General features: G+C 39.1%; 1 protein-coding gene across 7 annotated transcripts in view; it reads left to right on the top strand.

Annotated features, from left to right (window-relative positions):
* elmo1 (engulfment and cell motility 1 (ced-12 homolog, C. elegans)) overlaps positions 1-26,875 on the top strand; it is a 101,789-nt gene that overhangs the window by 70,608 nt on the left and 4,306 nt on the right. For 6 of the 7 annotated variants that reach the window (XM_032581866.1, XM_032581865.1, XM_032581867.1 and 3 more), the window contains 5 exons: positions 3,128-3,264; positions 20,069-20,232; positions 22,340-22,452; positions 25,345-25,452; positions 26,152-26,234. In XM_032581866.1, coding sequence (XP_032437757.1) covers positions 3,128-3,264; positions 20,069-20,232; positions 22,340-22,452; positions 25,345-25,452; positions 26,152-26,234 — 605 coding nt within the window. Of the gene's footprint in view, positions 1-3,127; positions 3,265-7,354; positions 7,765-20,068; positions 20,233-22,339; positions 22,453-25,344; positions 25,453-26,151; positions 26,235-26,875 lie in introns of those variants that run through there. The other variant, XM_032581870.1, reaches the window with a different exon arrangement.

Raw genomic sequence — 26,875 nt, 5'->3', positions numbered from 1 at the left:
AAATTGGCAACAGCGTAAATATAGAATATACTGCACTGTGCTTGAACATGGACAAGTATTTTTCTTAAAACAATTTTCTTCCCGTAGCATTGAAAAGAAAGCATTTGCTATGACGTTAAAAACAATGTACTCCATGTCATTGCAGCGTCAGAGCCAGTCGAAAACAAATGCACAGCTCTGTCTTACTTTCCTGCTCGTGGAAATGTTGCTGCAAATCACCCACATGGTTCTCCAGGAACCAGTGGTGGAGATGTTTTATACTTAGTTGGCTGGTTGCTCTGTTGGTTACCTAGCCTCCATCAGCAAGCACACTGCATTACTCTACTCTACTCCACTCTGTACTCTATGTTCAGCTCCTACTATAACATCACTTTTTACATTTTATATTTATTGCTGCCAGATGGTTTTCTTAAGAGAAACCTTACCACAAGAGTAAATTGCAGAAATTGAATTATTAAAGTAATCCAACTAGCCAGAAACCACTTATTTCCCCTAATTCTGTTGTTGAAGTCAATCATTTGGTTGATTTGTTTGTTTATTTTAGCTCTGTCCTGTGGACTTTGGTTCTCTGTAATCTCACTTTTAGTGACAAAATCCCAAACTGACCTAATATTGTTGAGATTAGGGTAAATCTGCACCATCTGTTGCAAAACTCATTATTTCTCTGAGTCTTATAAACCTAATCCCATTTCATCTCTTGCCCTCACTGCGCAAAAGGCAAGTAGCTTTTCAGCCAAGTGTGATGTAGAGCATTATTTTAGTCATGAGCCTTTAAGTTCTGCCGACCCAAATGAGCATATGGTTGAGACCAACCTAAACCGGCCATCATCGTGTCCAGTTACCCACTTTATGAGCGCGTTAACATCTGGCTGTGCAGATGGATGAAACGATAGAGGACAAAGCAAACTCATTAGGGTTCATTAAGCATTCAGCCAGACTGTGTGCTGCAGACCCATATGCGTTACCCAAAAGATTCATAAATTATGACTTTAAACAAGTCACAGTTCACACCTGCCCCGCTGAGCCGTTATCTGGTTACAGGGAGAGTTTAGAGTCCCTGTGGGGATATTTATCCCAACACATCCTGCTACGATCGTCCTACCCTTGCTTTAGTTTTAGATGCTTTGAACATTGTGTGTGTTTTTTTGTTCGTTTGCTTTTTTTTAATATATATTTTACCCGAAGAGTTTAATTTACTGAATTGTCAGGTGTTGCATTTTCTTACAAGATAGCAAGTTAACAAAAGCAAATGATAATGTCAAATAATTCCTTCAATTTATCTTCTGCGCTGCAAAAACTTTTCACTAAATTAAAACATACATCTTTTCCAGAAGGTTAAATTAAATATTTGGAATTTGATAGAAAATAATTCCTACATTCAATACAAATGACTTTCAGCTGATTAATATGTGCATCCTGATAATAAATTATATAAAATACCATACATAATATAATAGTTTCCTTTGAAGGACACTGTGTTAACCCGTTTCTTGTCTCAGCCCTGCTGCTTGGACTCTTGCTTAGCCTCGCAAGAAGTATTAAAACTGTCTGCGAGGGAGAAATTTCTGCAGAGTCGCTTGAGACGACTTGCTGTCTGTATCTTTCAAATGAGCCTTGACATGTCATTCCCCTTCACCTTGCTGCCTCACTGCGCTGGCTCCGTCAGTAAACAGCCTTGTAAGCTCAGAGTTCAACATGCCTAATCAGTTTTGCTAGTCTGCCAAAACAAGATAATTTATTAGAGATTGTTTCTGATCCTGTTTCCTTTTCCAATTTCTTTAGTGTTTTTATTTTATTTTTTTTTAGCCATGAGTGAAACTCTGTTGGCTAAGCAGGTTGTCGGCATCTCTTTTGATGGCTCCACTCCATTAGCTTTCCGATCGACTGCCGGCTTTGGTGGCACATCCCACCCCAATCTCCACCTTGTCCTCCACTTAATCGTCCATCCATCACTTGAAATCAAGGCCCAGGTCTCTGTGCCTGTGGGCTGATGGCATCACTCATTATACTGTGAAGTTTCAATTGCTGCCCGACCCTTTCCATCCAATTTCATGGCTCCTCTTGGTGGCCGGTGCCCCTGCTGCTCCACTCTGAAACTCTTTAAATGAACCAACCTTTGGCTCCGAGCCGCCACTCATCGCTGCAAGGCGAGAGCGCGGCGAATGCAGTTCGAATGAATGTCAAGGCTTGTTATTGTACCTTTGGGTTAATACAGTTTGGGTACTCAAGAGCCCAGTCTCTATTCCCCCCCCCCCATTTTACACTCATGTCAAATCCACTCCCACACAAATCCTGGGATTAAAGTGGTTCACTGCTCTGCTAATGGAGAAAGTAAACAGATTTTGGGTCTGGGGATAGGAAATGACTTGACTTAATTTAGCTGGAACTAGTTTTTGGACTGAATTTGCCACAAGGGGACATTTTGAATTTGATGAGTATGTTCGATTTCAGTTATGCTCTCATCTCAATTAAGTGGATTCTCTGTGGAGGTTCTTGGCTTTTTTGGATCAAATTTGTCTCCTTCTATAGTTATAGTGGAAAAAAAAATACAATTCATAAACAGCATGCGATATTTCACACTATTAGAGAGTATCCATTTAAATGTGGATCATCAAAACACTTGAACCCAACTATTCATGCGTCAGGCTGAATTGAAGTGTTCATAAACATGGTCAATTTTGGTGTTTAAATAAATTGGAGTTAGATACCCCCAGTTCAAGGAATCTTGGAATTAACAGAAACATGAATAATCATAACATGATTTATTTGGCGTAATTTAAAAATTTAATGCCTTAATAAAGGAGGTAATTCTCCTCCAGTTTTTATCTAATTACCAAAGTATTGACTAAAATAATAAGACCAAAACTTTTTGTGGTTGTTGAAACTATAACTTTTAAACACTTGGCATGCTCATCAGTAATGTAAGCCCTCTCTCTGAACACAACTAAAGTTATAAATTTCAAACTCTATGATTCTAAGACATTTAGACAGGTAAAAATGATTGAAATTAAATGTTAAAAAAAATAAACAAACACAAAAAATCCCTGTAATATTGCTGTGCTAACAACATATTGAATCATTTGTACCCTTTGCAAATACTTATCACTTGCCTCTTTAATTTCCACAGCCAGTGAAAACTGTCATGACTTCCACCCCATGTTCTTCACCCACGAACACTCCTTTGAGGAATTCTTCTGCATCTGCATCCAGCTGCTCAACAAGACCTGGAAGGAAATGCGAGCCACAAGCGAAGACTTTAACAAGGTAGGCCACATGGCTTTGCTACTGGGTTCAGGCTTGTGTTTCATGCTGATAAGAGTGTTGAGCCATGTGCTCTACTTATAGACTATTTACTGGACAGTCAGAGGAGAGACACATGTGGATGCCTCTTTTTTTTCACCACCATAGAAAGTGCTTTGTTTGAATACATATAATTTGTAAAATTCTTGTTTTTTTGTTCGTGTATTTATATTTCCAGAATTTCTCAGTAGGCTTACAATTGATATTAAATCGCCATTAATTTAAAACACAGTGACTTTCATATGTTGTCCTTCTTTTTTTGTATTATTGGTATGTGGTGCATTTATATTGGACTGAAAGTTTGAATTACACTTGACATTAAGATTTTTATTTCATATCAAGACTTCTACTTACAAACAAGTTGGACACAGTTAGCATTGCATTGATTCTTGATTTACTGATACATTTACTGGAACATTTTTCCTTTAGGTGTTGTGATAATTATTAATAGAGTTTTACTTTTTAATTAATTAATGTCTTGCTAAATAATGACATGGTGCTGCTTTATTGGCTGTATGAGGTCAAATTCAGTACAGTCACAATCTTTGATGCTTAATTACAGAGATCAACATATTTCTTCTTTTTTATAGTAGGTGTAACAAATGCACAAAAATGTCCACATTTTTTATATTTATTTCTACTTTTCCTCTTATAGATGTTACGGTTTTGTTTGTAGTTGTGTAAATTTCCCTTTGATCTCCTAAATCAGTTCTTTTGTCTTTACTTGAAGCTCAGAGGAGTTTGGATTAAGATAAACGTCCTGTAAACTGGCTAAGGTTGAGTCAGTTCATGCAGGAACTGTGTCTGTGTACACGGCCAGATGGTGATAGTAATGAGGTGTTCATGACCGATATTGTTCGTCGTGTAGTCAATTGGGCATCAGTTGTAGGAAGCAGCAGATGCTCTCTGCATTTTTCCTGATTTGTCAGATGAATTGGGTTTGTCTTGGACGAGCTTCAAACCACAGTCGGTTCGTTTTATTTCAGATCGATTTATGCTACGTGTTAATTCTTATGAAAAGTCCCTTCACTGCATTTTAAAAGAAGGTTTGGATCAATTAATTCCATTAACCACGGTGGGCATGATTGTGGTTATGAAAAGCTTGAATTGCAAAATATCATCCAGACAAAAAAGATTGTAAAAATGTTCAGTTTAATGTTTTTTACTCATCCTGAGCATGTGCAAGCCAACAGTGGAGTGCTATCCTTGAACAGAATCAACTGAAGTCAGAAGCTGTGTCTATATGCCTCGACTGGTTGGGGATGAGAGGACTAGACAGAGACAAAAACAAATAGAAACACACCAGGGCAAAATACCTTATTTTAGAAATTAAAAGCAGAAAAAAATCATTGAGAGAAATTACAGAAACATCAGTTAACTTTAAAATTGAACCCACTGGATGAAGAAAAAAGCATTTTTACAGTCCACTGTGCTGCTGGGTAGACTTGCATCCTGAAACTATAAATGTTGCCGTAACACTTCCACCTACATTATTATTTATTGTAGACAAATATCCACCTCTGAAGGACATAAAGTTGTGTTTAGAAATGGTTTAAAAAAGAATCACATCATCCGAGGTGTTTCTGCAGCTGCCAGAATACTCCACAGAATACTAGTTTGTTTAAGGACAAAGTCCACTGTGTAATTTCTGGTTCAGACCTACTAGCTGTGATTGAAGTGAGCCGCTGCTTAGAGCTGCTCTCAAAATGTCACCCTGCAGAAAATTGCTCTGCTTCAGGGTGAAACTATTATTGCAGAGTCCGACTCCAAAATCTGGAAAATGTACTTCCAGGAGTTTGTGGTTCTTATTATAGACTAGCAGGAAAGTGAACGTTGACAAAGACATACAGGTCTCAAGTTGCAGCATCTTTATTATGGATTTAAGGAGTCGTGACATCTTTCTTTAGTTTTTGCTTAAACAAGTATATTTATTTATCTTGAAAGGATTGCTATTAAAAATATGGCTCGTCTTTCTAAAGTTTGACCATCATCTTTTAAGATTGATCGTAACAGTTTTGTTACTTTGTGCCATACTTTTTTTGTTTTTAAGAACATTTGTATTTTAAAAATAAGCACTCAGAGGGAAAGTTAACAGTTTTGATTAGGGGTCTTCAGTGGTTATCTGGAAGTGGTCAGGACAAAGGATTCAGAGCTAAAAGAAAATCAAATAAATCTGCATTCAAATGACAAATTGATGTCGAGCAGAAAGCAGGAATCAAAGATTTTCAATAAAACGGTTAGATGCAGCATCCATCCACCAGATGGATGCTACAAAGCACTCTCTGTACCCACATAAAGCTTTTAGTTGTTAGCTACCTCACCAGCATGGCTGCATTATTTGTTTTGTGAATTCACAATAGAAAAAAAGCTGTTTATGGCTTTACTCATGGCATTTATTCCTTGTGTTTGTTTGTGTTACAGTTTATTGAGCTATTGATACACAAGGAGAGAGTAGGCAGCTGGAATTTGTTTTAACTACCAGGACTTTGCTCACATCTTTGTCTCCTTATGCCACCTGGATTTCCCGCCTGTGTAGAAAAAAAATATTTTTCCATCTGATTGGTGTGACTTCACATACTTGTGCACCCTATTTTTTGTACCTGCTGTCAATACCTTAAAAGTTTGGATATCAGAAGTACCTTTTTGATATGAGGCTATTTAGTGTGAGGTCATTAGCTAAGTGCTGCATTCAGAGCTTAATGCTAAGCATCACAATTGTTCAGTCTCAGATTATATTGACTGTGAAATTCAGATTAATTACTGCTTGGTGAAGGAAGCGAATGTGCTTCTTGGTGGAGGATTTTGCCCAGTAATGATCATTAATTTTACTTAAGTTTAACTGATGAAACTTGTTTAATTGTAATATTTCTGATGTTCTTCCCCCCAGCTATGTAGAAAGCTGCAGTCACCAAAAGAACTGTGATTTTCTTGCTATGAGGACTGAATTTGTGACTCGTGACAACTGTCAGCCTGAAACTGGAGTGCACATTTGAATGCATTCTGCAATTTAAAATGTCATGTCAGCACATTATCAGAGGGAATATACTCTTTACAGAGTGTATGCATCCTAATGTGGGTGAATGATAAGGGGGATCAAGGATAATTCAGCGGGCATCCATTTTCTAATCTGTATGGCTTCCCTGCAGCTTCAACATTTGCCGCTGACAGCACTGATGTGTGGAATACTAAAGCACTTGAGTTTTTATCAGAGTCCTAATGTTCACGTTGCCGTGCACTACAAGTGTGTCTCCATTTCTTTAGCACTGATTGCCATTTCACTGCCTTGTTCTCTGTGGCTCGTTGATTTAGCATCACTCTGCACGCATTACGATATGCTAATTCAGGGCACAGTCTAAAATAAAAATACACTGGCCTGCTGATTTTTCTTCTGTCTTAATGTGGTGCTCAGTACAAGACGAGGCAGGTGTGTGTTTGTATATGTGGTGTGTTTAATGGAGGCAAGTCTGATGCTCCCAGGGCACTGCTTTGTCCGTCAGCAGCCGTTTCCCCTGTTTCCATAGCAACCCCGTCCAATTACGTCGGCGGCGGCGGCGCACTGCCCTGCCTCTGTTTTAGCTAAAATGGAGCCACTCGCTCTGCGTGCGTACGCGCTTTTGTTTCGGCGTGAGCGCGCCTTTTGGTGACTCGTGAGGCTGCCTGTCGTCCCTTCATCCGAGCGTCCGCGCTCACAGTCCCTCTCGTCTTCCTCCTCCTCCTCCTCCTTCTCCCCACAGGAGGGAAAGAGGGAGCCTTCATCTCTCTCTTCTCGAGACCTTGGGAAAAAAAATAAAAAATCCCTCGGTGATGTAGCGGCTTGCAGCCGCTTGCATACCTCCTCCCCCTTCTCCTCTTCTCCCCTTCTCATCGCTCTCTCCCTCCACAACTAAACACACACACACACACCCACACCCCTGCACACACACAAACACCTATATTTATCATGTGATCCGCTTGCTGCATCACCATTGGTGTCTCTGATTATGGCGTGGGTCCAATCAGTGCATAAGCTCAGAGATCAACATAAGTGAAGCAGAGCAGCTTGGCTGATGCTCTTAGAGCCACAGAGGGAGAAAGGAAGGCAAATAGAAAAGGTAGAGGATATTATAATAGTAGCTAGATGATGGGGAGGGAAGCTTAATATATGAGGGGCGGGTTTAATTAAACAGAAAATGCTGAGGTAGAGAGGCAACCGCAGGAGCGAGAGCCAAAACAGGCAAAAAAAGAAGAAAAAAAAAAAGGAGACGGCATTGACAGATGAGTTTTCTCTTATTGTGGCTAACGCTATAGCTAACTGTCCACAATCAGCCAGACTGCTCTTCTGAGGAACCATCTGCTCCCTCCATCTTTCCACCCGTCCCTGCCTCCCTGCCGCGAGCCGAAAAGTCGTTCTCCGCTAGCGGGTCGGGGGATTCATCAGTCACTGTGGAGAGTATCGCACGCCACTCAGAGCCATGGAGGTGACATGTAAGTACAGAGATTGGAAATGTGGAGACAGAAAACACCAGAGGAGAGGAGGAGGAGGTGGTCCTAACAGGAGAAAGAGGACTGTTTGTGTTGTTGCCTGGATGCGGAGGAGGAGAGGGGGAAGCAAGGAGGAGGAAGGAGGGAAGAAAAGCCAGGGGAGAGATGGAGAAGATGAGGGAGGAGGGACAGATGGGGCAGTGTGGGCTCGGCCAGGCGTAAGCAGGAGAGAGCGGGACCCAGATTACAGCCTTTGTATCAACATGCACACACTTATGTGTTGGATTATAATTTCACTCTGCCTTTAGTTGCATGCATCCACTGTGCACCCCAGGCATCATCGGTATTTATCTGTGTTATTGTGAGGGGAGGGGGGTTGGGCTTTGTTGTTGTCAGTGGGATTACTCCAAATCACCAACACCCACTGTTTGTCAGCAGAGGAATCCAACACCTCTACTTCTACTTCTGCTCCTCTGGACTCCACACCGCCTCTGGTAACTTTGGATGAGCTTCAGCCAGTGTTTGAGCCAGAGGGGTTTGACACAGGATTAGAGTAAGGTCTGCTCCAGATTGTAGAGCAGAAGCCTTTGAAATGCTGCCAGCACTGTATTTCATTTGTTGCTCTCGCTCTTTTTTTGGCGTATCTATATACCCATGCTGTGACCTGTTATATTGTGATCTGAGGTGAAAGTGGGAAATAAATAGTTTGACTGCCTGAAGATTTATCGGGGGTCAGATTATGGTTTACGTGTTCAGGTTTTTGAATTACCTGATGGGATTCTGCGGTCGGTGTGCATGCTGCTTCTGATGTCACTTAACTTTCCTGGTGCAAATGAAATATCTGCATGTAAAGAATATTGGTCAGAGGATGGAGTGATCAAGCAGAGAAAAGATTCCTCTGTGTTGACATTATGGTGGATCGGTGATCTGTCCTCTGAGTATCATGTTTCCTTAAAATTATTCAAAGGTTTGTTATCTTTAGCATTTTCTACACACAATAATCAGAGAAATTGGCCACCGATCAGATCTGTGACTCATTTCTGACCTCTTTTTTTTTTTTGCCTAAAAAAAGTAATTAAAATTTTTTTTAAAGGGCTGTGGTTTACAGTGTTCAGAATATTTCTCACAAGCCTTGTTACTCTTACTGTTAGTTATTTATAAGTGTTAAAAACATAGGAAATGTTGCAGTGTGTGACAGTTACAAAAAACTTTTACTAATTTAAAATAAAGACATTGAAAAAGAGGAACTAAGCCCTCTTAGAATATACTAAAATCAACTCTGGACCAGTTAATTTTTTTTACCAGGTATGAAATGATGTCCCTTGGCAGATGGCTTTTTTTTCAATCTTGGCAAAGTCAACAGAGTTTATGAAATTACTAAAACTGAATAAGTACAAAATGTGAAAGGAGTAAAATGAGGACTAGTTCTTTGTAGTTTCAGCCTAAGTAAACTACCAGCATGCCTCTGTAGAGAATTCATTTTAAATAGTTTTTATGTCTTTTCTGCTTCCTGTGGCCTAATACTGAAAACAGCTAGCTTTTGGTTTTTCATCCTTTAGCATTTTCCACTCCAGAAAGTGTTGGTTTCCTCAACCTTGTATTGCTTATTGTCCATTCGGAAAAAAACTTGTAGTCAGTGTTTGTGACCGGCCAGTCTCCTGTCAGGGCTGGTTAAGTTGAAAATTGACCGATTTCATTCACCAGTTGATTCTTCAGTGAATCTCTGTGGCATTTAATGATCTGATTTTCACCTAATTTATCTGGGAAAATTAATGATTTACTAGCAATCTCTGTCTCTCGTGTGTCTTTTATGACCTTGATTAAACTCATTCTGAACGTTGGAATGTATATTTTTAACCTAATCGTGCCCGATTTCTCCCTATAGAAAGTGTTTGGGTGCAGTTTATACAAAATTAATGCATTAGTCTGCATAGTAGCCAGATACATGCTCATCTAGCTCACTGTGTCGCCGTCTCCTATAAACCTACAAGATGTTTTCATTTATTGAAATGTTAGACTAAACCTTAGAAGTTTACACTTTTGTTTTGATATAACTCTTTTTGATAATTCAGCTCATAAGACATTCTAAGTAGTTTTAGTTAAATGTCTGGCAGAACCTACTAACGTAAACAGAACAGAAGGACTGGGCTCTTCTAAGGTAGCAGATAAAACATGTTTCCAGATCCAGCTTAATTTTTTATTCCATAACAGCAAAATAATGCATTCAGGGCTTTTTTTAAGTTTTGTTTCTATTTTTTGTCTGCTTTGTAGTAAGAGTAGCAACAATTGTGTTGCTAAGTCTTAAGAGCACCTTCTGCCATGAATCCAAATAAGTGCAAATTGCACCCCAACCTCACTGTCGTCTTTAGACCATCGTAGATATGAAAAATGCAAAAAGCCTACATCACAGCCAGCCAGCTTGTTGTGATAATGGTTTGGCCTGCATTAGAGGAAACACAAGCTAAATGGAGGCTCTCTGCCCTGCATAAATGGCTTGTTAATTTTTTTTTTTTTCCCATAAGCTCTGGTAAAAAGCAGAATATAAAATACATTATGCTTCTGGCAATAGAAAATACATACTACATCAACTTTACATAACGAAATTATGTATTTGCATTTTCTGCCATTAAAATAATCAATTAAATAAAAATAGCAAGCTGCGTATAGTCCTACAGAAGAATCCTATGGTTGCTTGCTCTGTTTGTGAGCGTCAATTAAGGTTGGCCTTCGACTGGAGATCTTGAACTTGGTCCAAGTAGCACTTCAGCTGAACGAACCTAAAAGCCAGAGATAGATAATTAATCTAACTAGCATTTGGTCTTTATGTGTCCATGCTGGCGGGAAATAAGAGAGTGAATAAATGTAGAGTACTGCCTCCTTTCTGCCAGAACATTACATTTTATGACGCCATGTTGAAGAGTGACCCTGAAGGACTAATGAGCTTACATTATTCTTGTTTGGAAATCACAAGGTGCTTGGATGCTGTAAAAGATTAAAGTTGCAGTTAATAGGTGGTGTAAGATCTCAAGATGTCAAAAAAGCATAATTTTTTATAACAAGTGAAAAGCGATGTATTTATTATGAGCCTCAGACTTAAAGATGTACCTCCATGTTTCCTTTTTCTAATGTAATAAGAAAGGAAGTGGTTTTGGAGTTTGGCACTTAACACAAAAAGCCTGATGTAAAACAAATTTGTAAGAGAATCATGCACATCGACGAAGTAAATGATTGATTAAATGAATTTGTCAAACAGTATCAACGTTTTGAAATTCTATACTACTATATGGACAAATCTCTATGATAAATAACAATAAATATTAAAATGTATTTCCGTAGTATTATCTCTTAAGCCTAAATTAAGTTATAAATAATTACCCTTTTATTTTGTATTTTAAAAGTACAATTTAAATCAGCAATTCCACTAAAACAATTCATAAACTGACCCATAAATATACCCGTATTCCTAATATATTACATGTGGTACTCTCTTTTTTTTCTTCTTAGTATTTATTGATATCTGCATTGGTATTTACCGTATCGCTATTAAACAATTTTTTTTATAAAAATTAGTCCATATTGACAGAGCATTTGACAGTAAATGATTGATTTCTAAGCACTGTGACAGTACAGTGACTGATTATTAGTCGCTGATGACACTAAAACTAGCATCTGTGGTGCTTCCCATTGGCAGCGAACTAAAGAGCTTTTTCACAGTTGTTCATGAATCTGGACCACCTCTGATAGACTCTACAAACTATACTGAGCAGTGATTATTTAAAACATTGTTGAAAATGTATAAACCATTTGTTCTATTTGTAAAAACTCAATAACCAAGAATATCAGTGCATTTATGACTACCTTAAAATAAGATTAGCCTTGAAGTTACAATATATGGACCAGTAATAATTGGACTGGAACGATGATTTGTGAAGCCTTCACTTCATTTGTGATGAGAAAAATGTTTAAATTCTTTCTTTGAAAAAATATTGCAAGAAATTCATCTCATTCCTGTATCATGTAACGTCTCGTTGCATGAGCTGAGTGTCCTTTAGTGGGGAATAAACTATTTCAGCTTTGTTTAGTTTTAAAAAAAAACTCAATTTAGGTTCAGACTTAGGCCTGACTCTGATCCTACCTAAAGAGTTAGCATATATGCATATTTACATGAAAAGAGGAGTCTTGTAGGATTGGATTAGATATGATATTAATGAAATGATTGCTTCTCTAAAATATTCATGACCGTTTATCTGAGTTCCGAGGAACAACTTGGGACAGTGGGGGACAGCGGGGACAGTGGAGGACAGTGGAGGACACTGCTGTCATGCTTTGAAAGAAACCGTACCTGGATCACTCTTTGGAAAACCCGCCCCTCTCTCTGCTCCCCTTTCTCTCCTGCAATGAGACCTGCTGTCGTCTCATTTCATTACCGGTTTTATGTACCTCACTTCACCAGCTGTCTGTTTCCTATGCTCTTCCCTTCCTGCAGTTTCTTCTACTTGTTTTGTCTCATATTCTCTCTCTCTGTCTTATACTCCTCCTCTTTCTTGTCCCCCCCATTACTCCCCATCCCACCAGTGTCCTGCACCACCTCCACCACCACCTCTATTGTTGAATTTCAGACAGGCTATTTATATCTTTCTGCTTGGCTGCCTCGCCTCCCACTCTCTTAACAAGGTTTGCTTTATTGTTATTGCACATGTGTAAGCACAATCCGAAGATGCGTGCATGCATGTGTGCTACAACAAATCTTTGAGTATGTCAGTGTACTTTTGCTTTCCGCACAGTTTGCATGCGAGTGTGTATCAAGAGGAAAGCGTGACTGTTCTTCGTTTTTGCTCTGGTGGGACTTTTGTCAGTTATTTCTTCTTCTTTTCGGTGCATTACTTTTTCATGATTGTGTGTTTGTGCGCCTAAGGGGGCGATCTTTCATCTCTGAGAGCATTGGCCCACTCACATGGAGAACAGCAAAGCTAAGCTCACTAATCAGACCAGAGAGATCATCCATCATTAGCATCAAACCATCAGAGCTGTAAGAACGGAGATGCCAGCATTTTGTTTTATGGTGAATCAAGATAATTAGGCTCACGAGAAATCAGCAAATGGACACATAAGCTTCAATTTTTATGCCTTGTGATTCAGTCATTTATCTTGCTTTTGACTTACTTTTGTGTCTGTGGTTGCAGTATTTAGTTATAGATTGATTCCAAAAGCAAACACTCATATGGCTACCTGAGGTCTTGTTTATCATCAGATATTAATGTGGCACTGCTTAAATCTATAATAAATTTGAATTGTGTCAGTAATTGAGTCTAAGCAAGGGAGACCAAAAGATTAGTCCTTTTATTAATGTTTATTATTGTTCCTCAAGGAGAAAACAAAATAAAAACTTGGCATTGGTAAAGCCAGTCTCAGATATGTGGTGTAACGCAAAATAAATCATCTTCAAACCTTTTCACATTTTGACACTTTACAACCACAAGCTTTAATTTCATTTATGTGATAAATCAGTACAAAGAAGCAAATAATAATCAAAACTGAATCCAAGGCTAAGCCTACATAGTCATGCTTTCAGATGCTCTCTAACCAATCTGACTGTCGTTGAGCCATTTTGCAAAGAAACCTGGGCAAAAGTCATAAACAAAAATTTAAACCATACGTCATGCATTACACAATTTAATGCTACTTTATCTAAAATCCCAATAAGATGCATTACATTTTGTGGCTGTAATGGAACATAGTATAAGAACGACTAATACGCAAGTTCATAAACAATTTGTTTGATCATGAATAAAATCAGCGAATAAGACAAGTTCAAAGAATAAAAGTTATTTGACCAAATCAGACAAAACTTCTAAGTAAGTGTTTGTTTCCTTGATGTAATATTTTCTACTGAGAATCAGTTTTAGTAAAATAAGCTAGGGTAGCTTAATATTTCTTCTGTCTTCTGGAACCAAATTTCCATTTATGATTCATAAATTATGTGTCTTGAACATCAAGGTTTTGGGGGAGGTTTTTCTTGTAATTTGCACATTTTCGTCTGAAAGCCTAATAACTGGCCTAAATGAATGAGTTTTGCATCATTCATGGGGAGGTTGCTTTAGTTTCTCCGAACAGCATTAGCGTGTGTGCCCTGCTGATGATGAGTCCTTGAATAGATGCTTAATCAAAACTAATTTGATCGTCCATCTGGACCAATTAATGCATTTTTTTTTCTTTTTTTCCTGTAGCATAACTGTAGAAAATGCCTGAAAACCATTCAATGCTAATCAAGTCAAGGTCGACTCTCTGCTTTTGTTGTTGATTCTCTATGAGATTGCAGTAAGTGCTACATTCCCAGGTGAATTTTTTTTTTCATCTGATCCTTCATATGGACTGCACCACCCCTTGTGTAGCTGTTTCTTTCTGTTTCTCTCTCAAGAAAAATGCAGCTTCACTGTCAGCTTGACTTGATCCGCAGTGCTGGAACTCTAAATGAGTGTTATTTGGGATTATAGACAGAACCAGTGAGTTCTAAGTGTATAGCTTGTGGGTTTTCAAGTCTGCTGCAGATGTGAGTACTAAAAAAATCACAAGGAATGTCACAGGATCATTAGTCAACCTGTTGTGTTCAGGCTTATGTTGGATTTTCTCCATTTTTTATGTATTATAAGGGGACTAATGCAGCTTTATGTGCTTTACATGTGTCAAGATTCTAAGTGTGCAGAACTATTATTCTTATGGCTATCTAAGTGCTGTCGAACCGAAATTTAAAGCATTCAGTAAAACGCAAGAGGCTTTTAACAGCACTTTAAAGTCACATCCAGCTGTTAACTTGATGTTTTTTACTTTAAACGTGCAGATACAATGACTGCGAACTAACTTGAGGCAGGAGGCAGCAAGTGTATTTAAAGGCTTAATGGATGGGAGTGTTACATTTCCACTTTTTTTCTTGCAAAGAAATATCTTGATTTCAAGTTGAATTGGAAGGAAATGACAAAGAAGAATTTTATCCATGCAGGAAAATGTTTTGCCCTCTTTATTTTCCCACTTTCACTTTGCTATAAGTTGAAAAATATATTAGAATGACTTTGCATTCTTATGGGCATGTCTTCTTTCCCTCATGCTGCATATGTTGCCTGCCGTAGTGACGCCCTCCAGTAACCGGGTTCAATTATCGCCAAGTGAGATTGGATATTTGATTGCTTTCAGGGACTTGTCAGGAAAGTCATTATTCCATGATTACAGCCTTGTTATTCGCCCCAACAAAGCGTCTCTCCAGGAAGATCTCCAGGATTTCTCCACGAAATGCTTGAGTGGCGTGCTCAGGTTTGACTGACGGCTGCTAAATGATGTCATTAGCGAGCTCTTAGCTAAATGAAGCGGCCGTGCGGCTGATTGGTCGACGAGAAGTGGACGGTAATTTGTTGCAGCAGAGGAAGTGTGATGGATGGTGCGGAGCGGCTGCAAAAGGTCCTTCCCGCTGGAAGGACGATCTCAAAGGTCCAAGTGATGGACGAGTCGGCGCCTTCGTTACATGTGTTCGGTGGTTCTTGGAATGGCTTTTAATTACTCTGCTGACACTTGCCCTGGTATCTAACTTCCCTTGCACTCTTGTAATCGAGAAAAGATAAGAAAATATGAAATGACAGATATAAAAAAGAAACACTTGCCAAAAAGGTTAAAAGAATAAATAAACCTTTTATCTGTGAATCTGACAGAACAGGGAGAAGAACACAAGGCGAAGTGAAAGTTTCTTTGAGCTCACCTTGCTTCTGTCAAGGTGCACCCTGCTGATAGAGGGTACAGATAAAATATTCATAATGCATTCCCGGCCCGGTGACAAAGGACCATGTGTTCGTATTAAATGTGATGAATATTCGCAGTGTTAATTAGGATGAGAGCAGCCACATGGGTCTGCAGAATTGTTTTCCTGTCGGAGACATGGCTGCAAACAAGGCATATTAATGACGTCTCTCCAGGGATGACGGCTGGAAAACCAGGTTGGCTAAAAAGTATGATGAGGCTTTAAAATAGTTTCTCCCCTTTTTTAAATAAAATCTTAGGCTTTACAGTTATCTTTTCTTAATTGCAGTATGATATTTCATTTCTTGTATTGCATTTTTTGATATGGCCACTGATTAACATCCTCAGGAGAATAATAATTCATTTTGGCACGCAGATGCACCATTCACAATCTTAATGGGATAATGGATACATTTTGCACTTAATTATCTGAATGCTTTGATTTATAATTATAAAGTTGTGATTGAGAGTAAACGTCATGACTCTAACACTCCTCTTTGCATGGCTTCATTTACTGAGCAGTTCACTTTTTCACCTTAAACAGATGGATAGAGGGAGAAATTTAGGCCAAAAAAACAAATAAAAAAATATACTGACACCACAGGCTCGAATCGCAGCTCGGATTTTCTGAGCTCGACCCAAAGAAAGAAAAATGCAGGTTCTCTTATAACTGCCATTTACTGTTTATTTTGGATTTTTGCTGGACCTCATCTTAATAGCGTCAATGAGTGACTCTTAAAAGTTCCCATTCTCATCACATCGCAACCACCAAAACTGATCCCCATCAATTTGTTTTTAAGAATCGTAAAAAAAAAAATAAAAAAAATGCAATCTCTTTGTGTGTGCAAAACAGATGGAAACATACCATAAATATTTGAAGCTATAGTTTGCAGAAAGCATTTTTGAAATTATTTCCCCTCCACTTTAGAAAACTACTTATGCATCTCCTTGTTGCAAAAACAAAACAAAAAACAATGTCGTAATGTGAAAAAGCCCAAGTGATGTGGCTACTTTAGCGAAGCACAATGGATATCATTTTAATTAAATCAGGTGGAATAAACTCAGTTTTTATTCTGAATATCAGAATTGAATAAAACATGAAGCAACATTCGAAGTGACACACAGACTTCAGAGATGCTGAAGTCCTCCTCCTGTCTTATTAGATGTGCAGCATGATTCTTTCCCAAGTCTTGCTTGAGGGAGAAGGGCATGAAATTTTCTTTTATCTCTGCAAAAATGTCTGTGTCGGGAGCCATTTTTTAATTCCATTAGCATCATTTTGAAAATGATGTTGGTTAAGGTTAAGCTCAGCACACAGCAGCTTTGTCTCAACCTTGTCTGCCCTGTCAAAGGATATTTTACGGCTTGGCTTTGCAGTGCCACAGATGTTTTGCATCAGCTTCAGTAACAGATTTAGTGCCACACTGGAGAGGGAAGATGTGGTCATGTAGCCTGTGTTTTTGTAAATCAATCCAAAACGGAATTAAATGTGGTTAACGTCTACAGTGGAGTTTGCAGGTTCAATATGATGTCACGTTGAGACTTGTGGCTAAAATTAGTGGCTCTTCTCGTGTTATTTTGTGGCTTAGTCATAGAGATGTGTTCTGATCCCTTCATTAAAGTTTAATTAGCAATAAGTTCAGGCTAAAAGCTTCCTACCATCATTTTAACACCGGACTTTATCAGACGCTGAATAACAAATTGAATTAGCTTCTTTGTCTGTCCATATTGATTTGCAGCTTCATCTTAAGAGTCAGGACTTTGAGTCCAGATATCTTCTTAATGCACACAGAGTCCTGATGGTGATTAAGGAGGATCACACTCTTTGGCTTGTGTGGCCTAAAATCCTTCTTTTTTTTTCTTTTTTGCTTGATTGAGGCTTATGCTTTACATGCATTTCCAGAGGCTCAAATTTTCTATTTTTAATAGCCTTATTGCTGGCTCAGTCTGAGTGGTGAGAGTCCAAAGGTTCCTCCAAATGATGAGTAATCGCCTTGCAGCAAAAAACAAGCAATGAAAACACTATTGCATAAGACTTGTTTGGGATTTTTGACGTGTTTAAGCCTTGTCGTTAAACTTGAGAGTACCCAGACCAGACCTAGCAGATTAGTGCATCCCAAGAAGAACATAGCAGTTATAGAGCAGAAAGGTTGTCATCCCCACTGAGCATGTTCACTTTTCTTCTCATTAGAATCACAAATTCCAGTGTATTTTCTTAGGATTTTAAGTGCAAAAACGACAAAATGTGCAGCATAATTGAGAAGAAAAATTATACAGGGTTTTCAGATCTTCTGAACATTATTAACTCAAAAAATTAGTTATGCATTTCTGTTCAGCCCCAGTCAGCTTGATACACTTTGATACCCCTAAATAAAATCCATTGCAACCAACTTAATGACTCTAGAAGTCATTAAGTTTTAAACCGACTCCACCCGAGTGAATTTAGTTACAGTATCAGTCCAGTGGAGATTCATCTTCAACAGCATCATGAAGACCAAGATACAAGCGAGACACAAAATATTAATGCTGCACATCATTTTGAACATATATTCATGACGGTAGTCGCAGCATCATGCTGTGGGGATTAGGTTTTTTTTTTCAAAAGGAAAAAACAAGTTGATGAAAGTATACAGGAGCTCTAAACAAAAAGGTGCATCTACAAAAGTATTGAATACGTATGGATTAGTATTTTAAAAATACATGTTTCATATGTTGTTTTTGTCTCTTACAATACAAATAAAATACTCTGTAGTTTGTGGCTGTGGGGTGAAAAAACGTGGCAAAAAAGTCATGCCTGAATGTTACAAGCTTTGTACATTTGTACATAGTGTTTTAAACATCACCTTAAAATGGAATACAAGAAGTATTTGCAGTACCTCAAAATACATGCATGGAATATAGCGTTTAAAGAATACAAAAGATGCACATCGAATAGAACAAAAGGAAAATCAGTTTTCCTTCCTGTCACTTGAAAGGGATTTGATCCAGTGATGATTCTGCTGCAGGCCCAGCAGCAGCAGCAGCTAACAATGTTGATCCATTTTCAGAGCTGTGTGCCACATCATCTGTAGTATATAGAGCAACCATACTTGGCTACAGAAATGTTTGTTTTATTAAAGCCACCAAGCTTTTACTGAGATCTAAAGTTCAACACAACCTGAGAAACTCATGTTGAAAGTGAACTTCTCCACATGAGGACAAACATTCTCTGTCAAGAACCTTTGGTTTGCTGGCTGAATGATTTCAGAAAAAGAAAAAGAACGAAAACGGACCGTTGGGTTATGTTATTGTTCAAATCATAATTATGCAGAATTAAAATTATTTGTTAGAGCGCAAAGCTAAATGAAAGGAGCTGCTTTTGAATATTTTAGCTTTCAACTCGGCGTGCACATGCAGAAAAACGAAGAGGCTTTTATGCTATAAAAAAAACCATCAAGCTTTAATAATGGTGTTGAAATAAGCCCAGTTCTGTCAAACAGCTAAAAATTTAATTTCTTTCTGTTGTAATAAGCTCAAAAACTCATAGAATAGTAATCAGACTTACTGTCACTTAGTGCAGTAAAGTCACTTTCATAGTTGTCACTCAAGTTGCAGAATGATCACCTCAGAGGCTGGAGCACACTGATCGCTGCTCCCGTCTTCTGAATATACAGGGAATCAGCAAACTGAAACAATTTTGGCAATCCCTGCCAACTTTCACATTTTTTCAAATTTAAAGTCGGACACAGAGGTAAACAAAATTTTTCTCTTTTTTTTTTATTTATTTTTTTTATTCAGTGTATGTAAGTTTCTTGTATCAGTGGAAACTCTGACCCATAAAAGAAGTGATGGCAACAAAAGCTTTTGTTCATCCTTTATATTAGAACCTGGTAACGCAAAACCACAAAGAAATTCACTCTCTACCGCACAGAAAGGTTTTACAGTTCTGTGTTTTTTGCGCTTCAAATTTTTTGTTTTAATGGACATAAATCATTCCTTGGATGTTATTGTTATAATTCTCACCCACATTGTCCGTGAGAGCAGATGAAAAAAATCAAATAAAATCATTAACAAATGACGAGGACAAATAGACACAGCATGGTTTATTCAAATGCCATCTGGTATGAGCTGCTTATGGAAATGTCGGTGTTTAACGATACACACATTGTTAGAATGATGTAAGGTAATTGAAAAATATTTCTCTTAGTCATGGTGGCTAATTTTTTCCCCACTGAAGATCTGAAGAAAACCGTCCTCAGTGCCTTTGAGTGAATTCACACATGTAGTCGGTGGTATTTGGGAAAAAAACAAACACATTGCCAGATTCTGGCAAAAATTATCGGCTTCTTTTGCTCAAAACAAGCAAGCGGTTCCTTTCATTGTTAGTCGGATTAGACAGAAACCCGCAGAAATAAACGCGTCATTGATATTGCTGAAAAAGTTTATCTGCTTTGCTGAACTCTAAAATCAAGAAGAAAAGTTATCCCTCAGAAACACATTTGGCATCTTTCTTCATCTCACCTGTCTCTCCTCTGCCTCTTTCCAGGTAATGCAGGTGGTGAGAGAGCAGATCATGCGAGCGCTCTCTGTGAAGCCTAATTCCTTGGACCAGTTCAAGAGTCGCCTGCAGAACCTGAGCTACACAGAGATCCTGAAGATACGTCAGTCCGAGAGAATGAATCAGGAAGATTTCCAGTCCCGGCCCATCTTGTAAGTCTTAAAGGGGAGAAATGGTCATTTCCACTTTTTTTTCTTTTTTTTTTTGGGCTGCCAGATTATAAAATCCTTCTAGTAAAAATTAATTTCATGCCATTTAGAGTATACAGTATAGACCTGGAGTATCTACCTAATCCTATTGGTATTAACTGTTGCAGTCCATTTTTTAACATAACTTAATCGGTATTTGAACCAATATAGTGCAAATATTCAGATCATCATAATGCTTAATGTCTCTGGATATAACTTTTACATTTTCTTTACATTTTTCATCTAAATGCCAAGCAAATGGCCTAAAACAGGCTGCACCAACTTGCTCTTTTTTTTTTTTTTGATGAATCTCTGCATTAAATTCTAAGTATCTGCAGGCGGCCTTTTTAGTCCTCGTTCAATTAATGGCCCTCTCAGAGAGCCGGTGTATCATTAATCCACGTTCTGTATCGGAGAACATTGTTCTGTCCTTGTTTTTAATGGAGTAGGTAGCAGTTTTGAGAAATCGTTACGCTGAGAGAACTTGTCTCTTTCAGCGGTAATCAATGCTGCGCTAAGGGCTTATTGAATCGCCGTTGGACGGGCAGAGACCAAACCTTCACAGATGCTTAATCCCACCGGACACAATGCAATGACACAACGGCACACAAAGAGGTGCCTTAATAAGTTAACGGTTCCAAATCAGACTGCTGCACAGCAGAACAGCATGAAGCTTCTGGAAATGAAAGGCCGTGTTTTAAAATATTACCGCTGCCTCTGCAGTTGAGAAAATCAGAACGATGACTCTGAAATATTTACTTTTAACAAAAAAAGCATCTTTATTTGTTCTTTCATTCCTTTTCTTTTGCTGTTTAATTCATCTCTGAATGTCCTCTCCAGTTGAACTAATCAATGTTTTGCAGATGCTTCTTGATAGATGCTCCTCTTTTATGACGATTTTTGCCTCATTCCTTTATTCCATCACCTTGCCAGGTGCCTTTCTTTGTTCTGCCCCTGCAATCCGGTGCCACAGATTTTACGCATTCACTTGAATTAATCAATTTAAATTGAACCTGCTGCAACGTTGTAATAAGACAGAGTAGACGAGGCCTTCAAAGGTGTGTGGCGGCAGCAGAAAAGTGCCACACGAGAGAGTAAAACAAGGACAATGTTCACTAAATTCTTCAAGATTTCTGACCACAGATCCACGTCTTGAGTGGGATGGTCAATGAACCAAGCAAGGTGAAGGTGATGAAGATGAGGAAGTTGAGATGATGAATGAAGGGTGTTGAAAAACAGAGATGCACTTATCAAGATGTTCTGGCCGATAATCTGATTTGGTAAAAACCCTGACCTGCTGATACTGGTGGATATTGATTCTTCAAAGGGATGGAACAAAATTCCCAGTTGATTGGCAGCCTGGACCAGCATCCAATATCCGGTAATAGGAATGCTGTTGCCTTTTTAAATAGCTTCTCGCTCGTTTTGTTTCCTCTGACTTCATTTGAGCAGCTCACACACACTGAAAACTTCTAACTCTGAGTTTGGTTCCCCAGTCGGAAAAAGACAAAGAGCTTTGGGCTGGTCAAGTGTAAAATTGGCCAAATTGCGTCACCAACCAATTACTCCGTGAATCATTTTATTATTATTATAATTTTCTGTCTAATATTTGCTTCAGAACTCGTCCAGATCTTGGACTGTTCCTCCTCCCTTCAGGCAGAAGGTCGTGCTGCTTCAGAGCCCATAAATCAATGCTGAGAATCAACTTCTTAACTTGGCTTGTGCATCTCATGAACTTATCGCCATAGTGTATCTTTGATTTTTCTGTTTTCGTGCTTACAATAAAAAATGTTTTTATTGTTGTAAATTTTAATTTCTATCTGTAAACTACTTTGGTCTCATTGATTTATTGCTGGTTTTTCCTCCATGTCTCAGACTTGCCAAATTACAAACACTGGGATTGATTGTGCACGTGTATTTAATGTTTTCTAACACTGATAATTTAGGAAATGTTTTTTTTTTTTTTTAGATGGCTAATGTAATCTTCTAGATACACTTTGCAGATCAGTGCCACTTCTAGCAGACTGCAGATAATTCCACAAACGAGTAATCTGTGTTTATTTTCCCACAGGGAGCTGAGAGAAAAGATCCAGCCAGAGATCATGGAGCTGATCAAACAGCAGAGGCTCAACCGTTTGTGCGAGGGGACCTGCTTTAGGAAAATCAGCAGTCGCAGGAGGCAAGGTGAGGCGCTCTGGACCCACACGTGCTTTTTAATTCACACTCCTCCATCCGCAAGGACTCCTCGTCTGATTTCTTCCTCATATCCCTCCTTTTGATCTTCGTCACCGTCTCCTCGGTCCCTTTTCTTTGTGAAAACCAGGCACCACACATTTCATCAGCGGGAATCTTTGAGCCTCTGGACTGCCGCGAATCTGCACTCATGATCACTTGCACGAATTCTCTGGCTCTCTCTCTCAACCTTTGAAGTCGAGACACGCAGCGGCACAGGGTGTCTTTTAAGGCATAAAAAAATGCATCGCGAGTCTTTTAAAAAGTGCAAGCACGACATCTTTCCTACTCCCATTTGCCCTTCACGACACACCTCCGCGGCATGCAAACATGGCCAGAGTTGGATTAATCCGCAGGCCCCTAAAAACAAACATTTTGTAAAGTGAACCCATGACGATCAGCGTAGTGATTTAACTGCAGATTCTGCTGCTGTAATAGTTCTCCTTTTCCTCTGTGATGGAAAATAAAAATAAACCGCCAAGAATCTACACGTCTGCTCAGGTTGGAGTGCATTAAAATCACCCATTCTGACATTTCATATTCTATCTATAAATTTAACAACTGTTGCCATAACCCCTCCAACTTCTGCTCTCTCAAATAACGTGTTTTTTTGTTGTCGTTTTTTCTTTTTGGAGGATTGTGAGGGTCTCGCTGAGTCAGTTCATTTCAGCACTTTACATCCTCGTTAGGATTTGTCTTGTCAGGTGTCATCTGGGTGCCATCAGAGTGGGATTACATAATCATAGACTTCAAAGGAAGACAAAAAATGGCAAATCAGATTTGAGAGAGGATCCCGCATTAACAAGGAACGACCAGCTGTGATTTAAAACCCTCACCGTCTTTGGTGCTTTTGGTAGACTGATATGCGGTGATGAGGTTTTTCTTCTCTGTTTTATTACCCTTTCATGGTTCTTATCTCCATGAGGGAATCCAAATCTCACCTTGAAGTGTTTTGTGCAAAAAGGTTTGGAGCGGCTGTCGTTATTACATCCCACCTTTAAGCCGCAGAACCTGCTCATCCTTGCATGAGTCAAACTTTACGCCACCGTCGATACCTCGCCTCGCGGCTCAGAGGCATAACAGATTATCTTTAACCCTGAATGTATTTATTGCAGCTTGGTTTGACTTCCTCTCTTAGATTACCATTTATCCTGTTCCTCCGGAGCGTTGCTATCTTGGTTCCGTTTTAAGTGCTTTGCTTTTGGGTGAATCTGCTCAGCCTTCAAATTGCTCCTCTCCTCTATCTGTCCTCCAACAGTACACGTATCCATCTTCCTTCTCCTTTCTGAGCCTTTGTTCTCATGCCAGCTGGGCACACATGTAAATTTGGAGTGCACTTTTTTAGATGCCTTGAGTAAGCTGAATGACAATTAACGGTTTGTTTCGTCTCTCTGTCATTGATACGTTTAATTTTTTTTTCTTTGCTGTTTTAAACCTGCCGCAGCTTCTCGTCTCACTGTTTAAAAATCCTCCATCCTGATCAGATGTATCCATAGCATTAAATATTAATTCACCTCAACTCCACTGTTGAATTATTCCCCTCTCTGTCCTGTGCTGTCCATTTAAAATGAATATTTCTCTCGGAAAGCTTCTGTTTTTGAAGTGCACGGGGAAAAAGTGCAGCGTCTCCAGCCTTCTAAGGGCAGTTTTATAGCTGGTAGCTGTATTTTCATCTCACTGAGGTGTACTTTATCAAAGGAAGAAAATCTTGAACACAACTTTTTGAATCTCATCTTTCATGGCTGCATGTTGTTGAATCAGTCGAAGCCAAGAGGAGAGAGCTCACGCTCCGGAGTGCAGACGCGCTGCAGGCGCACGGATCCATCAGCCTGACGGCGAAGCTGAACTGTCGATCCCGTCTCCTGGCTTCGCAGTAACCAAACGGATCTTTTTTTTTTTTTTTTTTATCAATCTGCTCCCTGTGGATCGGTACCACTCCACACCCGCCTGGAACCAGCCGGCTTGTTTTCAGCAATTAGGATATGGCAACTGTTCACACTCCAGCCAGAGCGTTGCTGTGTGTGTCTGCTCGCTGCCAGCGACAGTAAGCTTGATGCCCACTTTGGCAGAAAAAATAAACTAAAAGAATATCGGACTTGCTGCGGAGTAGTGGAGAATTGCATCAAGTAACACTTTGCAGTTATCACTATAGAGTATAGGCCCCAATTCTTTCGTCTTAAAACCACTTTATCTTCACTGTTTATCAACTTTGCACTCATTAAAATGTAGTCTGTGCCGGCGGATTTCTTTTTTTTAAATATAATTTTCTTCTTACTCACCGGTTTTCTAATATTTTTTGGTTTCATCATCCGGCTGTGTTTGCGTGGAGCTGCTCCTCCTCTGTGAAATAAACTATGTTTAAAGCACAATATTGTCACAACAATTTAGCTGTTGGTATCTGCTTGTAAACCCTCTCAATTATTTAAACGGAAAAACATTGTATCACGTAAAAGTTGCATTCTCCTGCATGAAAATTTTACCGTTTTTCCTGCTGGCAGGGCAGACGTTCTTGTTATGAATCTGATTCATCCTTGAATTCAGCCTCTTCAGGTTTCTCTGAGATTTCTTTTAACCTTTTCTGGGAAGAAAAGGTCCCTTGTCATTGGTTGACTTGAGGTTACTAGAAATTGCTGCTGACTTGATGAAAACCAACTGTCTGTCGTCATGATCCCTCCCTTGTGGAGAGGATCTTCACCCATCTGCGGGTTTTCCTCAAGGCTGTCTTTTGGCTCTGATCTTTTGTTTGTCAGCTAATTTTCTCTCTCCTCTTGATGACTCATGCTTTTTTGCCAGCTGCTGTTTATTTCATAACTCATCTAAATCCATCTCTGTTGATTCTTCCAGATAAGTTCTGGTACTGTCGGCTGTCTCCGAATCATAAAGTCCTGCACTATGGAGATCTTGAGGAGAGCCCTCAGGGAGAAGTCCCCCACGACTCTTTACAGGACAAATGTGAGTTTCCACCCAATTTAGCTGAAGGTTTAATTATCGGTTTTCCAAAATGTTTATAAAGCTCTGACCTGCCAATGCTAGTTGAGTAGTTATAACTAAATGATTGCTTTGTCACAAATAACACCAGGTTAGAAAGCTGTCATTCTGGTTCATTTGTCAATAATAATTAAGCCCAAGTGTTTACCCAGTGCTGCAGAAAAACAGGACTTCAATACTTTATTTTTTCTTTTAAGTTGCACTAATTGCAGAGCTGATCTTTTCAGCATGCCTTGCATTGAAAGCTATAATCACAGGATTCCAGGGCATTCTGGAAAAATTTGACATTTGATCAAAACATTTTCTGATAAAGATAAAGAAATAAAGATTTTTTTGTGGCTTGTTGAGAAAGATTTTCAACATCCCAGCTTTGCTTGAAATAATATCCCTTCTACGTTGTCCTCTTGACGTTTGGGAGATGTCGGTCTCATTTCCTATCAGCAACAAGGTTCATGGCTGAAACATAATAATTTTATGTTTCATTCTTCCAGGAGTAGGAATCATTTTCCCCTTAACAGTCAGTGCAGATTGAACATGCTTTTCTTCTTTTAGCCTTAGTTTTTACTTGGATTTTAATTACTTGAATTCACCAAGCAGCCATCTGGGAGGGCAGAGTTGTGTGTTGTTGTTGTTGTCATTAACTGTCATCTGTCCTCTCTGCAGTGCCTGTAGCTGATATCAAAGCTGTTATCACTGGCAAAGACTGTCCTCACATGAAGGAAAAAGGAGCCCTCAAGCAAAACAAGGTGTGTTTCGGTGTTTGCGTGTGCGTGTGAACACACGCAAGCTCCTGGGTGGGTGTGTATCCAGCTAAGAAAACAGGGGTGTGTGAGTGAGTGAGAGAGAAAGAGAGAGGTTGCATAACATGATGTCAGTTACATAAATTCTGCTTTCGGAAATAACACAATAACTTACATCTCAGTGGCTTTCACGGAGGCAAACGCATTCATCAGCAGCGTTTTGTCCACATAAATGACTAAATAGTTTGTTGTTGACTGGAATCAGTCAATTTCTTTCATCCCTGTTCTAATATGTCAGTAACATGAGCATTCACTCTGGAGCTTTAACCAGAATGAAAGCTCCGTCTTGTCTTCATCCATGTACACATCATTCAGTAATTTGCCCCTGCAGACCTTCGTCCCCCACCCACAGGACTCCCTTATGTTGCGTCTTGTATAAACATCCTTGTAGACAAAGAACGCAGCCTCCTCTGGAGCTTTCCGCCCGTTATATCCCTGTTAATAAGTGTAGGTCTAGGAGAGTGGCATTGGGGGGCCTGTTTTAGCTTCGTGAGTGAGAACGTGAGCACATTTTAGTGTTAATGTGTTAGACAGCCATTCAAAGTCATCTCCACAGGCTTTAGAAAAATAAGTGCTTCATTTCTAAG

Source organism: Xiphophorus hellerii, chromosome 13 (genome assembly GCF_003331165.1).
Source record: "Xiphophorus hellerii strain 12219 chromosome 13, Xiphophorus_hellerii-4.1, whole genome shotgun sequence".
NCBI classification, from domain to species: domain Eukaryota; kingdom Metazoa; phylum Chordata; class Actinopteri; order Cyprinodontiformes; family Poeciliidae; genus Xiphophorus; species Xiphophorus hellerii.
This window is presented reverse-complemented; position numbering and strand designations above follow the sequence as displayed.